The 12,358-nt window shown below is 41.6% G+C and overlaps 2 protein-coding genes across 2 annotated transcripts in view; one reads left to right on the forward strand and one right to left on the reverse strand.

The window, feature by feature from the left end:
• Positions 1-12,358, reverse strand: part of LOC119914249 (fibrinogen C domain containing 1) — a 273,866-nt gene that overhangs the window by 152,947 nt on the left and 108,561 nt on the right. The window lies entirely within an intron of this gene.
• Positions 28-3,136, forward strand: LOC119914250. Its single transcript, XM_038733416.1, has 6 exons — positions 28-226; positions 314-364; positions 459-542; positions 652-1,053; positions 1,503-1,637; positions 3,019-3,136. The coding sequence occupies exons 1-5, from the start codon at positions 205-207 to the stop codon at positions 1,631-1,633; spliced, it is 690 nt and encodes a 229-aa protein (XP_038589344.1). The 5' UTR covers positions 28-204; the 3' UTR covers positions 1,634-1,637; positions 3,019-3,136.

Below are 12,358 nucleotides of genomic sequence, written 5' to 3' on the forward strand. Positions count from 1 at the left end.
AAACAGGAAGCTATTTTTATCAGCCGGAGACAAGAGTTTGGAACTAAATAATAATCTGGTTGTACCAGAAGTAACGGCCCCAACCCCTCATCAGTTATCTCCCACATGCAGAGCAGCACTCGTGTGTTTTTTTGTTTTCTTACTTCTATAAGTACCCTACCAGAAATCCAGAGGTCTTCACACTAGTGACTTGAAACCAGAGCGATGACCCTTCAAAGAGAACACGGTACGCATTCAGCCTTTCCTCCACAACTAAAGAAATAGCAAAAATCGACACTTTGTATTTTCATTCCTGCGTGTTTTCAATTAACAGTTTTTGACTTGATCGACAATGGGCTTCATTCAACCGAATATCAACTTGAAGGTAAGAGGGCCTTCTATGTACTAGAGTGAAATAGAAATGTTCTAAATTTAAAAGTGTACTATCCTGATGTGTATTTTGTATATTGTTTTTACAGATTTGTACTCAGGCGAGGAAATAGGTTCTACAAGGGAGAATGGCATTCCATCAGCGCAGGTTGTAGATCTCACAGGAGAAGTCGGTAAGTAAGGTTACCTTAACTTTTAATCAGTGTGTAGGTTTTATTTATTTATTTACAAACTTTTACGCAGATGTGGTAACAGTACTCTTTTCTTTCATTACACCCACAGATGGTGCGAGCGATTGTGAACGGTACTTTATGCAGGGTCTCTCCCCTACCAATTACGAGGAGAACGGTCCGGTTCCGGAATCGGATCAGCCCTCGGCTTCGGTACCGCAAGTGTACATAACACCGGGCTCCCCGGAACACGTTGAGCCGGATTTGTCCCCGGAATCACCCGTCGATGATGTAGAGCGCTCCAGTCAGGCCGCAGATGGGAGGTCACGTAACGGATCACCGGTAGAAGCGCGGGGACTGATAGCGGAGGAAATCATTCATCCGGACCCAGCAGAACCGTGTACGCCGCTGAATCAGACTGAGCCTATACCGAACAACGGACCTCGGAAAAGGGAACACCGTAGAAGGCTCATTTCAACCAGCAGCAGCAGCAGGAGCAGTAGTAGGAGCAGCAGTAAGTAAATTGTTATAACGCTCTAAAACCATTAACCTAGCAAATATGCAGTCATAAAAAAAGTATAGCCTATATACACAGTTTCCCGTGATACCATGTTGCTGATTATTAGGCATACAATTAATGAGTTAAAAGTATTCCACACTATTTTCTCAAATACAACAGCATGTCAAATGTTCTATGCAGAAAGTAGTCTTATGAGTTAACCTGACTCTAAAAGCTATTTTGCTTCTTTTTCATAAAGTAGGCTATTACTGTGGTGTTTGTTCGTTTGTTTTGCACTTCTACAGTGTTTTGGTACTGATGTCTGACATTCAGGGTATTTAGTTAAAAAACTTTGCTTGTTTGCTATAAAGTATTAATGTAGTGATTTGTAGGGGTGATGCCTGACTTTCTGTATTAAAATACACAAAAGAGGTTAAAGTGTCTTTGTTTTTGTGTCCCTCCAGCAAACAGACCCCGACGATCCGTGAGAGGCTGTCAGAATTGCTGTCGGACTGCCCATGAACAACTAGTTCTAATGAGTAATGCTTTCCGACTAATGGGTGAAATGCTGGCTGTCTACAGTGATCATAATTAGTAAGGTGATTTATCTGAATTTGTTTTAAATGATTTTTTTTGTTTGTTTCATTTGGTAATTGTTTTTATTGTTGATTTTCACTTGCAATAGTTAGATAAACGTGTTTATCCTGTTTTTTATAGTGTCTGTTTTAAGGTTTAAGTGTGTTTTGATTTTATGATAATGGATGAAAACAAACCGTTAGGGCTTAGGCAGAGTTTATCAGACGAGGTAGATCGACATTATCAGAATGAGTCAAACTTTCAAAATGGTATAACTGAAAATAGTGTAATTGAAAACGAGACCTCCTCCAGTCAGTTCTTAGATCCGTTACACGCTATAAATCAAGCTCTCGTTGATCTGGAACGCTTAGAAAATGAAATACCAACTGCTTTATTAGATGAAATCAACCAAATGAATGAACCCTTTCACCAAAACAACATCCCCTCTTTACCCGAACCCGAGCATATTCCTGTCTTAAACTCATCTGTGTCTCCAGACCTGTTGATTCAAATACAAAATGCTCTCTCCGAGCTTGAAAATAATGCAATCCCTGCCTTAAACCCCTCTACATCCTCGACCTATCAGACCCCCATTAACTCCCCCCTCATGGAGCAGGTAGCCAACACTCCTCCCTTGCAACAGCAAGGGGGCAGCGTGTCTCAAAATAATGACCCTGTGGCACCTCAAGCAAGAGTCATATCACGACATAGATTCTGTAATTATGAAATACGTCAGGTGTTGCGCTTTCCTTCTCCAACCAATTCAGAGGGTGTTGTGGATTATGCTCAGTTTTACAATGGTACACTGGAGCAGGTAGATGCGATTTTACAACAAGCCTTGTCACACAGGAGACCCCAAGATGTGGTGCAGTTGGAGCTAAGAGGTGAAAATCTCCGTAATAATGTATCAGTTATCTTACAGGATGGTGATGTTGACAATTTAGCGGGTTTTGAAAGACTTTTGCTTCGCATAGTACAATCCAATTGGACCATTATGACAGATGGTGATCTAGAACTGGTTCTCCAAGTGATCACCTGCCCTACAGGCGCGGGTAAAAGAGCAATGGTGGATAAAATGTTACAAAGCGAAATCTTAAAAAAAAACAACGCTTTCTGTACATTGTAGAAAACGAGGGGAATCACTTGTGTTTCGCCGTCTGTCTGGCTCATCTTCTACATCCCCTCCTCAACGATAGACAGGCTCTTGAATGCGGCAGAGAGATTCAAAACAAAGTGGGAATGGATGAACAGACACCTGTAGCCTTAAGCGACATCACGCGATTTGAACGTGCTTTGGACTGCAAAATTGTAGTGTTTTATAGAGGAGACGACGATAGGGCCCTCTGTAAATTCATGACCAAAAGCCCAAGACAGAGTAAAACCCTATTTTTGTTTCTCTTTCAGAACCACTACTATGGTATAAAAAATCTAAAGGCCTTTCTGGGTTCCCCATATCTGTGTGAGTACTGTTACACAGGGTACAACGGTGTGCTGAGTCACCGATGCCCTGCTCATTGTTCCGTTTGCTTTGACCCTACCTGTAATCAGAAGGGGTTCCAGCCTATTGTGTGTAAAGAGTGTAACAGGACATGTCGTTCAGAATTCTGTCTGACAAAGCACAAAGAGCCTACAGAGAGGCCCAGAACCAAAAAATTAGCCAGCACGTGCTCGTTGTACAAAAAATGTAACAAATGTGCACAGCTTTACTACTCAGCGATGAGTGGTGAAGGTAAACCACACACATGTCCTGCGGTGAAGTGTAAAATCTGTGGTGAGAAGTTGACCTCTGACGTTACAGATAAGAGGGAGATGCACCAATGCTACATCCAGACACTACCACCTGAAACAAAACACACAGAAAAATTGGTGTTTTATGATTTTGAAACATACGTCAATGAAAATGGCGTTCACATACCCTTTTTGGTGTGTACAAAAACGTTAGATGGCAAAACATGGAGCTCTCAAGGCAGAAATTGTGCCAACGAGTTTCTCACGCATTTCAGACGCCCTCTGTACAAAAATGCTGTGTTTATTGCTCACAATGCTCGAGGTTTTGACTCCTACCTACTCCTCAACGCCATGCTTGAACAAGCATTAAAACCCTCTTTGATTTTGCAAGGTTCAAAAGTCATCTGTATGACAGATCCTGATTTTAATCAAAAATACATTGACTCACTGTCCTTTCTTTCCATGCGTTTAGCCGATATGCCAAAAGCTCTCGGTTTTGATGACAGAATTAAAGGCTATTTTCCCCATAATTTTAGCTCACCTGCCCATTTGACCTACACAGGTCCCTACCCGGAGCCAAAAATGTACGGTACAGAACGCATGACTACGGTACAGCTGAAAGACTTTAACACCTGGTACGAGACGGCGCGCTGCGGTACATTTGATTTCATGAGAGAGGCCCGCCTCTATTGTGAAAACGATGTTGAGATTCTCGCAGAGGGATGCAAGCTGTTCAGAAAACAGTATATTGATGAAACAGCGGTTGACCCTTTTAGCCGCGCGACTATAGCATCTGCATGCATGAAAGTGTTTGTGACCAACTTCCTTCCTCCTAAAAGTTTGGCCATCCCCGATCCCAATAACTACACACGCCAGTTCAAAACGTATTCGAACGCAGGCATACAGTGGCTGCATTGGGTGGCTAGCACCGAAAACATCTTCATTCAACATGCTTTAAATGAGGGGGAAAAACAACTAGGAAAATACTTTGTAGATGGTTTTGCAGAGATCCAAGGTGTGAAATATGTATGGGAGTTTCTGGGATGTTTTTTCCATGGCTGTCCGAGTTGTTTCAAAGCTCATGAGACCAATCCTTTGACCGGCTACCCTTTTGAGGAGATGCATGCGAGGAGCGAGGAGAAATTACGTGAGTTACAGGCCATCCACAATGCTAAAGTGATTGTCATGAGAGAGCACACATGGACCGAGATGAAAAAATCACATCAGGGGTTAAAAGATTTTCTCAAACAGTATAAAGCTCCTCAACCTCTCTCACCCCGCGAAGCTTTGTATGGGGGTCGAACCTGTGCAGTAAAGTTGAGACACACTGCGGGTGCTAATGAAACGGTAGACTACTTTGATGTGACATCGCTGTATCCCTATGTCAACTGTAACTTTCCCTATCCTTTGGGGCACCCAAAAATAATCTACAAAGATTTCAAAGAACCCCAAAGCTACTTTGGAATAATCAGAGCCAAAATCTGTCCACCACAGGGTTTATTTTTTCCTGTTTTGCCCTATAGAACTGCAGCTGGTAAACTTGTCTTCACACTCTGCCGAACGTGCGCTGAACTTAATTTTCAGGAGGGTCCATGTCAACACAGTGATGAGGACAGAGCGATGACAGGGGTCTGGGTCACTCCTGAATTTAACAAGGCCTTGGAGATGGGGTATCGGGTAGCTGAGATCACAGAGGTATGGCAATTTGATAGACAGAGCGACTCGATTTTTGTTCAGTACATGCACACTTTTCTGAAGGGTAAACAGGAAGCTTCAGGTTACCCCCCTGAAGCCAAAGATCAGGCAGCCCGAGAAAAGTACATCAAAGACTATCAGACCAATCAGGGTGTTTTGCTGGATGCGTCTAAAATTCATCCGAATCCTGCAAAAAGACAAGTCTCCAAATTATGTCTCAACACATTCTGGGGGAAATTTGCACAACGCTCGAATCAGACACAGACTAAACTAATCACTGACCCTGAAGAGTTTTTTAACTTTATGTTTTCTGGAAAATATAAAGTTAAATACTTTTCCTTTGTCAACGACAAAACAGCATTGTTGCAGTGGAGTTATGGTGAGCAATGTATTGCCCCTCCAAACAAGGTAGACAACGTCTTTATAGCTGCTTTCACCACAGCTTATGGGCGTCTAAAGTTGTACAGTTATTTGGAGCAGCTGCAGGAGAGGGTCTTGTATTATGATACAGACAGTATTATCTATGTCACAAAAGAGGGGGAGAGACGGCTTGACCTGGGTAATTACATGGGAGATTTGACTGATGAGTTAGATGGTGATAGCATAAAAGAATTCGCGGCCGCGGGTCCTAAAAGTTATGCGTACCAGACTCGTAACAACAAAGTAGTACTTCGTGTAAAGGGTATCACTCAAACGCATGATTGTTGTGAACAAGTTAACTTTAACAGTGTCAAACAGTTGGTGGAGAATTATGTGCTAAACTCTGATGATGGGGGTGTAATTGAAACACCTCAGCACAATATTGTACGAGATAAAAGGGGGTTTTTCCTTAGAAACTCATCATTCCAGAAAAAGTTTAGAGTGGTGTATGACAAGAGACGGTTACTGAGCCAAGGTCAAACCCTGCCTTTTGGCTATTGAAGAAAAAAATGTTTTCATCCAATGAAATTGAGTTTGACCCTAGACTAAGAACACCTTTCTCCTGTCAAATTGTGGGGCCAAGCGGGTCCGGTAAAACTTATTTTGTAAAGTCTGTGTTGGAATCCTGTAATCATGTCATCGACAACATGCCTAGTAATATTGTTTGGATTTTTACTTCTTATCAACCGATGTACACTGAACTGCAGCAGAAGAATAAAAAGATCAAATTTGTTGAAGGATTGCCTGATTCTTTTGACGATGAAATTCTATTCCCACCTGATCAAGATCATCTTATAATTTTGGATGATGTCATTTTCCAGGCCTCTGATCACCCTGAAGTTGTGAAAATTTTCACACAGTACAGGCACCACAAAAAAATGAGTGTCATCATGTTGACTCAAAATGTATTTCACCGTGGAAAGCACAGTAGGACAATTAGTTTAAATAGTAACTATTTGGTTTTGTTTAAAAACCCTCGAGATAGATTACAGATGAGTATATTAGCTCAACAAATATTTCCTGGACGAAAAGCCTTTTTCTTAGAAAGTTTTGAAGATGCTACCAAAGATCCTCACGGGTATTTAATCTTGGACCTCACACCTAGTTGCCCAGAAACTTACAGACTAAGATCAGGAGTGCTACCCCACCAGTGGCCCGTTGTCTATCTTCCCAAATCAAAGTCCTGAGCCAACATGTCAGCACGTTTAAAAAGGAATGCGCCTTTACTGAGGGCTTTATGTCACGCCACGCCTCAAAAGCGTAAAGATATTCTCAACAATTGCTCATCGGACTTTCTTCAGTCTTTGTGTGAACTCTCTTTGAATCTTTTAAAAGGAAACATTCCTATGACCTCAGCTCAATATAACAAACTCAAAAAACAAAAGAAAATTATAAGGTTGCTGGCTAATAAAAAAACAAGTCTTAAAACCAAACATAAGGCTCTGACAAAACAGTCTGGAGGCTTTCTGTTACCTCTTCTTTCAACAATCCTTCCTGTCATTTTGGGAGGGCTAATTAATAGATAAATCATGAGTCAGAAAATGTTTTTGGTGACGCCTCAGCAACTAAACCGGCTGAATCATTCTGTACCATCTGCATCCAACGCTGAAATAATGAGACATACGGTAGAAAATGATTTGGATGAAAAAATGAGGGCAATACTAAACGAGGATGGTATGAACGCTTATGAAAAAATTAAGAAATACAATGCCCTGCTGCAAAGATACCTAGCTCTGGTCAAACAAGGAGAGAAGGAAGAACGCACATTACTCTGACAGTAGCTAAAGATTCTGAGGCACTGAAGCAGCGCGTAGAAGGAGGAGAAGAAGAAGAAGAAGAAGACAAGAAACTGGATGAAACAGCAAGGGAGGTTGTACAAAACTTGCCGGCTCGCTATCGTAACAATGCACAGTACATCATAAAGAAATTAACCAAGAGCCGAGGTGGGTGGACTCCCAGGGGAGAGTTTGTGTATAACGGAGATGTTGTGAAAGGTTCACACCTGCTTGACTTGTTTAAAAGTCTGACCGTCTCCCTTAAAAAATCCCAGCCTCCTAAGGGATGGACAGGTTTTTTGAATACTTTGTCAGAACTCAACATCCCTTTATCAATGATGAGCAACCCTCAAGCTCGAGAGCAATATAGGCAACTTCAAACGGTAGGACCCCGGGAAGATGAGGAGGAGGTGATGTCCCTGCCGATAAAGAGGGGAAGAAGGAAAAAGCAGACACCCCGTGCCCCTCGCAGGGATGGAGAGGATGATGAGACACAGCCCTTACTATTTAAGAAGGGAAGAAAACACAGACGAGCATCTTTAACCCCCCAGTGGGAAGAGGTGGACGCCTCGCCACCCTCAAGAAGAGAAAAAAGAAAGAAACTCACCCCCCTTGCTCCACGATGGCTTAATTTTAACCCATAATAAAAACAATTCAAGCTAAAGTTATTTGTCTCAAGATTCATCTTTATTTATAACTTATAACAGTCTTTGAACATTTGTAAAGAACAAACTGTGTGGTGAAAAGATGCGGCTCTTTGTTGCCTCATACAACGTTGATATTTTTTCACAAAATTGGATACCATAGAATCATTTCTTGTAAAATCATCATGATACAAAGACAGCACATTCTCAAAAGATAGACCGCAGGCTCGATGACACAAATAGAACACACAATGCTGACCACATGTGGTAGACAGTGTATGCTGAAACTGATGTGTATGATATGAAATGGTTTCACAGCGTTTTTTAAAAATTCCAAGATACTTTTGGGTAATGTGAAAACTCTGGTGAGAATCCAAAAGAATCAAAAAAGCTAGCTTTCTGACCTTCCTCAAGAGTGAGCGCCAGCCAGTGCTCCCCAGGCTCGTGTGCAGGGTGGGTGTTAACTATCATGTAAGCAGGTAGTCTAAAGGACTGTCTCAGTAAAGGTAACTGATCCGAAGCCCACACGCCACAAAAGGAATCTCCAAGTAAATGTCGCAATATTCCTTCCAATTCATGGTTGTTCATATTGCTTTAGTAATAGTCCACCAACACTTGTCGTTTTGAATTTATTTCCAGAATAGATTCGTAACACGCGTAAACAATGAGAGTTGTGGTATGAGGTAAGGGCACTCGGAATCTCATTTCAAGTCTTAAACTCCCGTTGGAAATGGTTGACAAAGCGTCGCTGTCTTCACTGGCATTGAGGTTGAAAACAAACAAAGAGTAACCTTGCTGAAATTCTTCCCGGTTGATGCTCAGAGGTAAATCTTTTAGATGTCTCCCTGTGGCGGTAAACATATTATAAAATTCTCGGACAGACAACCCGTGGTTAAATTGAGGCTGGAAAGCTTTGGCTGGGACTTGTCTCCCGTCCTGACACAACGCCATGTATTCTACATCATTGTGTATAAAATTGAAAGGTGACAGGTCTCTCTTTCCTGTGAAGGCTTCGTGGTTTACCATGGCAATAACTAGATATTTAGGTAACGTTCCTAGGAAGAGATTTTCTTGGTTGCATATCCGTGAATTCGCGGGTATAGAATAGGTTTTGACATTCACACGGGATAAGGGGTAGAGGGCGTTCCCCTCATTAAGGCCGATGCATGACCTATCGCACTGCTGGGGATACAGTGACTTTCTTAACAAACAGAGAAGCCCCCAGTATTTTTAATCTGTAAGTACTGGCTGCCCCAGCCATGAGAGAAAAGGCATCGCTAGCCCTGGTTAGCTTAATTCTTAAATCCACAGAGTTCAGGAGAAGCCTCTCGCTGAAAAAAATGTCACTATGAAGAGGGCCCAACAGGTGTACCTCCTTCGATTCTTCACTGAATTGAGCTCTCTGTACTAATCCTTTGTTTGGCCCATCATCTATCACCACTGAGTCCATAGACCCCGCTGTGTCTTTGTAAAATAATCCGGCGGTGAACTGGCTTTTTAGAGTATCTTCAGAATAGTTGAGCAGGGTTTCGATCATTGCTCTGTAGGGGTGTGTAGCGCTGGACTGTGAAATCAGTCTATCTCCCAAAATAACGTCGCATTGGCTGAAGATTGTATTTAGGGGATAATTGATGAGACCCACAGAGGCATCATCAGCCAGGTCTGATCCATCCGCATTCGTAATTTTCAAACGCAGGTGTAACAGGGTGTCGTTCAAATCCAAATATTTTTCCCCGTCACCGGGGATAAAGAATTCAACGGGACCTCCATCAGTAATGGCTGACAGAGGCATGACTTCTGTGTAAATCTTTTCATCGATAGAGAGCTGTGTCATAGGAGCTGAAAATAAATCCAATTCCCCCATAGTGCATTCGGCCGATTTGTGATGTAAAAGAGCCATCTTTTCTAAAATATATCAGAGGCCCTTCTGCTAGTGTGCTTCCTCTTGGTCTTACTTTTTTCAACTGATCTTTTTCTTTTTATATGCCCTGCTTTTACACGCCGCCCTGGCGGTCTCTTCCTTGCTCTTCGAGCCAACACCATCATGCTGCCTGACCCTTCTTGAACACCTTGGGCCGAGCGATCACCTAATTTACCAACGGCGTGGGTTATCACCTCTGAGGCTATGTTTTTAGCGGCTGATTTAAGATGAGGCTTAGCAATGGCAAAACCTCTTTTCATCAGCGGTGCAACAAAACGAAATAATTTTGAGAATATAGACCCTATGCCTCTCCCGTACATCACGGGAGCCCCGCTAAAACCAGGGAGAGCACCCCCTACTTGATTTTCATAATAGCTCACAAAACGGTGAGGATCGCGGGTATGATGTATCATTTTGTCACAGAAGTTGCAAAGTTTTTTGAAGGTCTAAAATGGAGTTTCACAATAGTCTTTCCAAAAGTAAACTTCACCGGTGTATTTTGATCCGTTTTAATCTCTATGTGAATGTTTTCAATGTGATTCTTGATCACTGGAAGGTAGCAGGGGGGATTAAAATATTGTGTGATGACGTCCCCGTATGTTCCTTGTATATCGATCGTTCTCAAGAGCGGAGCGTATGTATCGCCAACCAGCTGATGTCGAACCAGATCACTGTAGACATATAGATGGGACATACCAGCTTTTATATCTGCTGGGTAGGGTGCCATCCTCTGATTGAACTGTAACCATTTCCCCGGTTCAAACCCCAACATGTAAGCAACAGGAGGATAAAAACGGAGGTGAAATTGCCCCCCTGCCTGAAATTCAAATCTCTTTTGAATGGTACTAAAGACAAAATAAATATCGGAGCCAATTTTTCTAAGAAATGCATGCAGCTCGAGCCTGAGCTGCTCTATGTTGTGATAATATCCTCCCCTAAACCTCTGACGGTGGACCTCACTGTCTGACTCTCCTTCTGAGGGTTTATTCCTCCAATCAAAGTAGGCATCCCCATTAGATATGTTAAACCAGGTATGCGGATATGAAATCTCTGTCAAGGCCACTTGCCACCGTCCCTCTAAATTAAGATGCTGCGCTAAATCTACATGGTAGCTAGAGCTCGTATTATTTTTAAATACTTCGAGACTGGCGTTGGAAGGTAAAGTCACGTAAAACCCCTCTCCGGAGGCTTGATCCATGTTGTAATGACTACAAATCAAATGTATCTGTTTTTTTATATTTTTTAGGTCTCTTGCTTTGACCCAGCTGTTAAACTTCTCAGGCCAGTTTTTCCAGCGCACCAGCATTTCTTTTCTCCCCCTGATACTACGTTCCTCTAAGATTTCTGCAACCGGAAATGCTTTGTCCTTAGAAATCAAAACTTTCTGCAATTCCGCTTCATAGAATGTACCCTGTATAGGCTCTCCGTCATAATCATTCAGTTTATAAACGGGGGGTTGACGAGGAATGCATTCTGTCACTGTAAAAAGTTCATCTGTATAACTCTGTTGATATTTTTTATCAAACACTCCTCTCAGTTTTGATATTCTTACCAAATCCCCTACATTAAATTTCATCTTTAAATCATTTTTGCGCCTAATAGGAAATGTACCGTACAGGTTTTCAAACACTTGAGAGGTATTTTCTGACGTGACCTGCATAGGCGTCATTTTTATACTTTTATGAAGCTATTATTGTAGCTTTCAAGCAATTTCTGTAAGACATCCAAGTATCTACGGGTGTTTGTAGCTGTAAAAAACCTCCACATTCGCGTTTTTAGCGTACGGTTAAACCTTTCAACCACTGACGCTTTTAAGTCACTGGCCGTTGCAAAATGATTAATACCTTGTTTTGTCATTAATCTTTCAAAAGTCTTGTTAAAGAATTCTTTACCCGCATCCGTTTGTAACTTTTCAGGGTTCCGGCTGTCTTTTAAAATAGACTCAAATGCCTTAGAGACCTCCACCCCTGTTTTTTTCTTCAAGGGTCTAGCATATGCCCGTTTGGAAAAAACATCAATTACTGTTAATAAATAATTAAAGCCATCATTGTGTTCAGCCAAAGCCTGCATATCGCAAAGATCCGCCTGAAACTGATTTAGGGGTCGTGGTACAAAAACTCTATTTCTTACAAAATGTATCCTGGCAGGTTTATGCAAAGTATATGAATCCTGCTCAGATAAAAAATCTTTGACGCATTCTACATTTACTTTTTTTCCCATTTCATCCTGTAACGCTCTATGGAGTCTGTCTACTCCGCCAAAACTAGCCGGATGTGATGGATTATAATACACTTTTTTCATAATTCGTTTTTCAGACATGTTTCCTGCTGCTCTCTTTGAGGGTATTTGAAAACAACAACGGGATACAAGAGTCTTTATGATTTTTTTTTATTATTAGTTTTCACAAACATCATCCTCTCAACACAGTCAATGTTAATTTCAATACACTCCCTCCTACAATATGGTAAATATTATTATGCAATCTTATCACTTCAGTCAAGGTAATTTTTATTTATTTTTAAATTTTTTTTTTACACAATAACTCACAAAATCAACAATAT

The sequence above is a fragment of the Micropterus salmoides genome, unplaced genomic scaffold, assembly GCF_014851395.1.
Source record: "Micropterus salmoides isolate LMB-PRFRI ecotype aquatic unplaced genomic scaffold, ASM1485139v1 Ms_hic_scaffold_20, whole genome shotgun sequence".
In the NCBI taxonomy this organism is placed as follows: domain Eukaryota; kingdom Metazoa; phylum Chordata; class Actinopteri; order Centrarchiformes; family Centrarchidae; genus Micropterus; species Micropterus salmoides.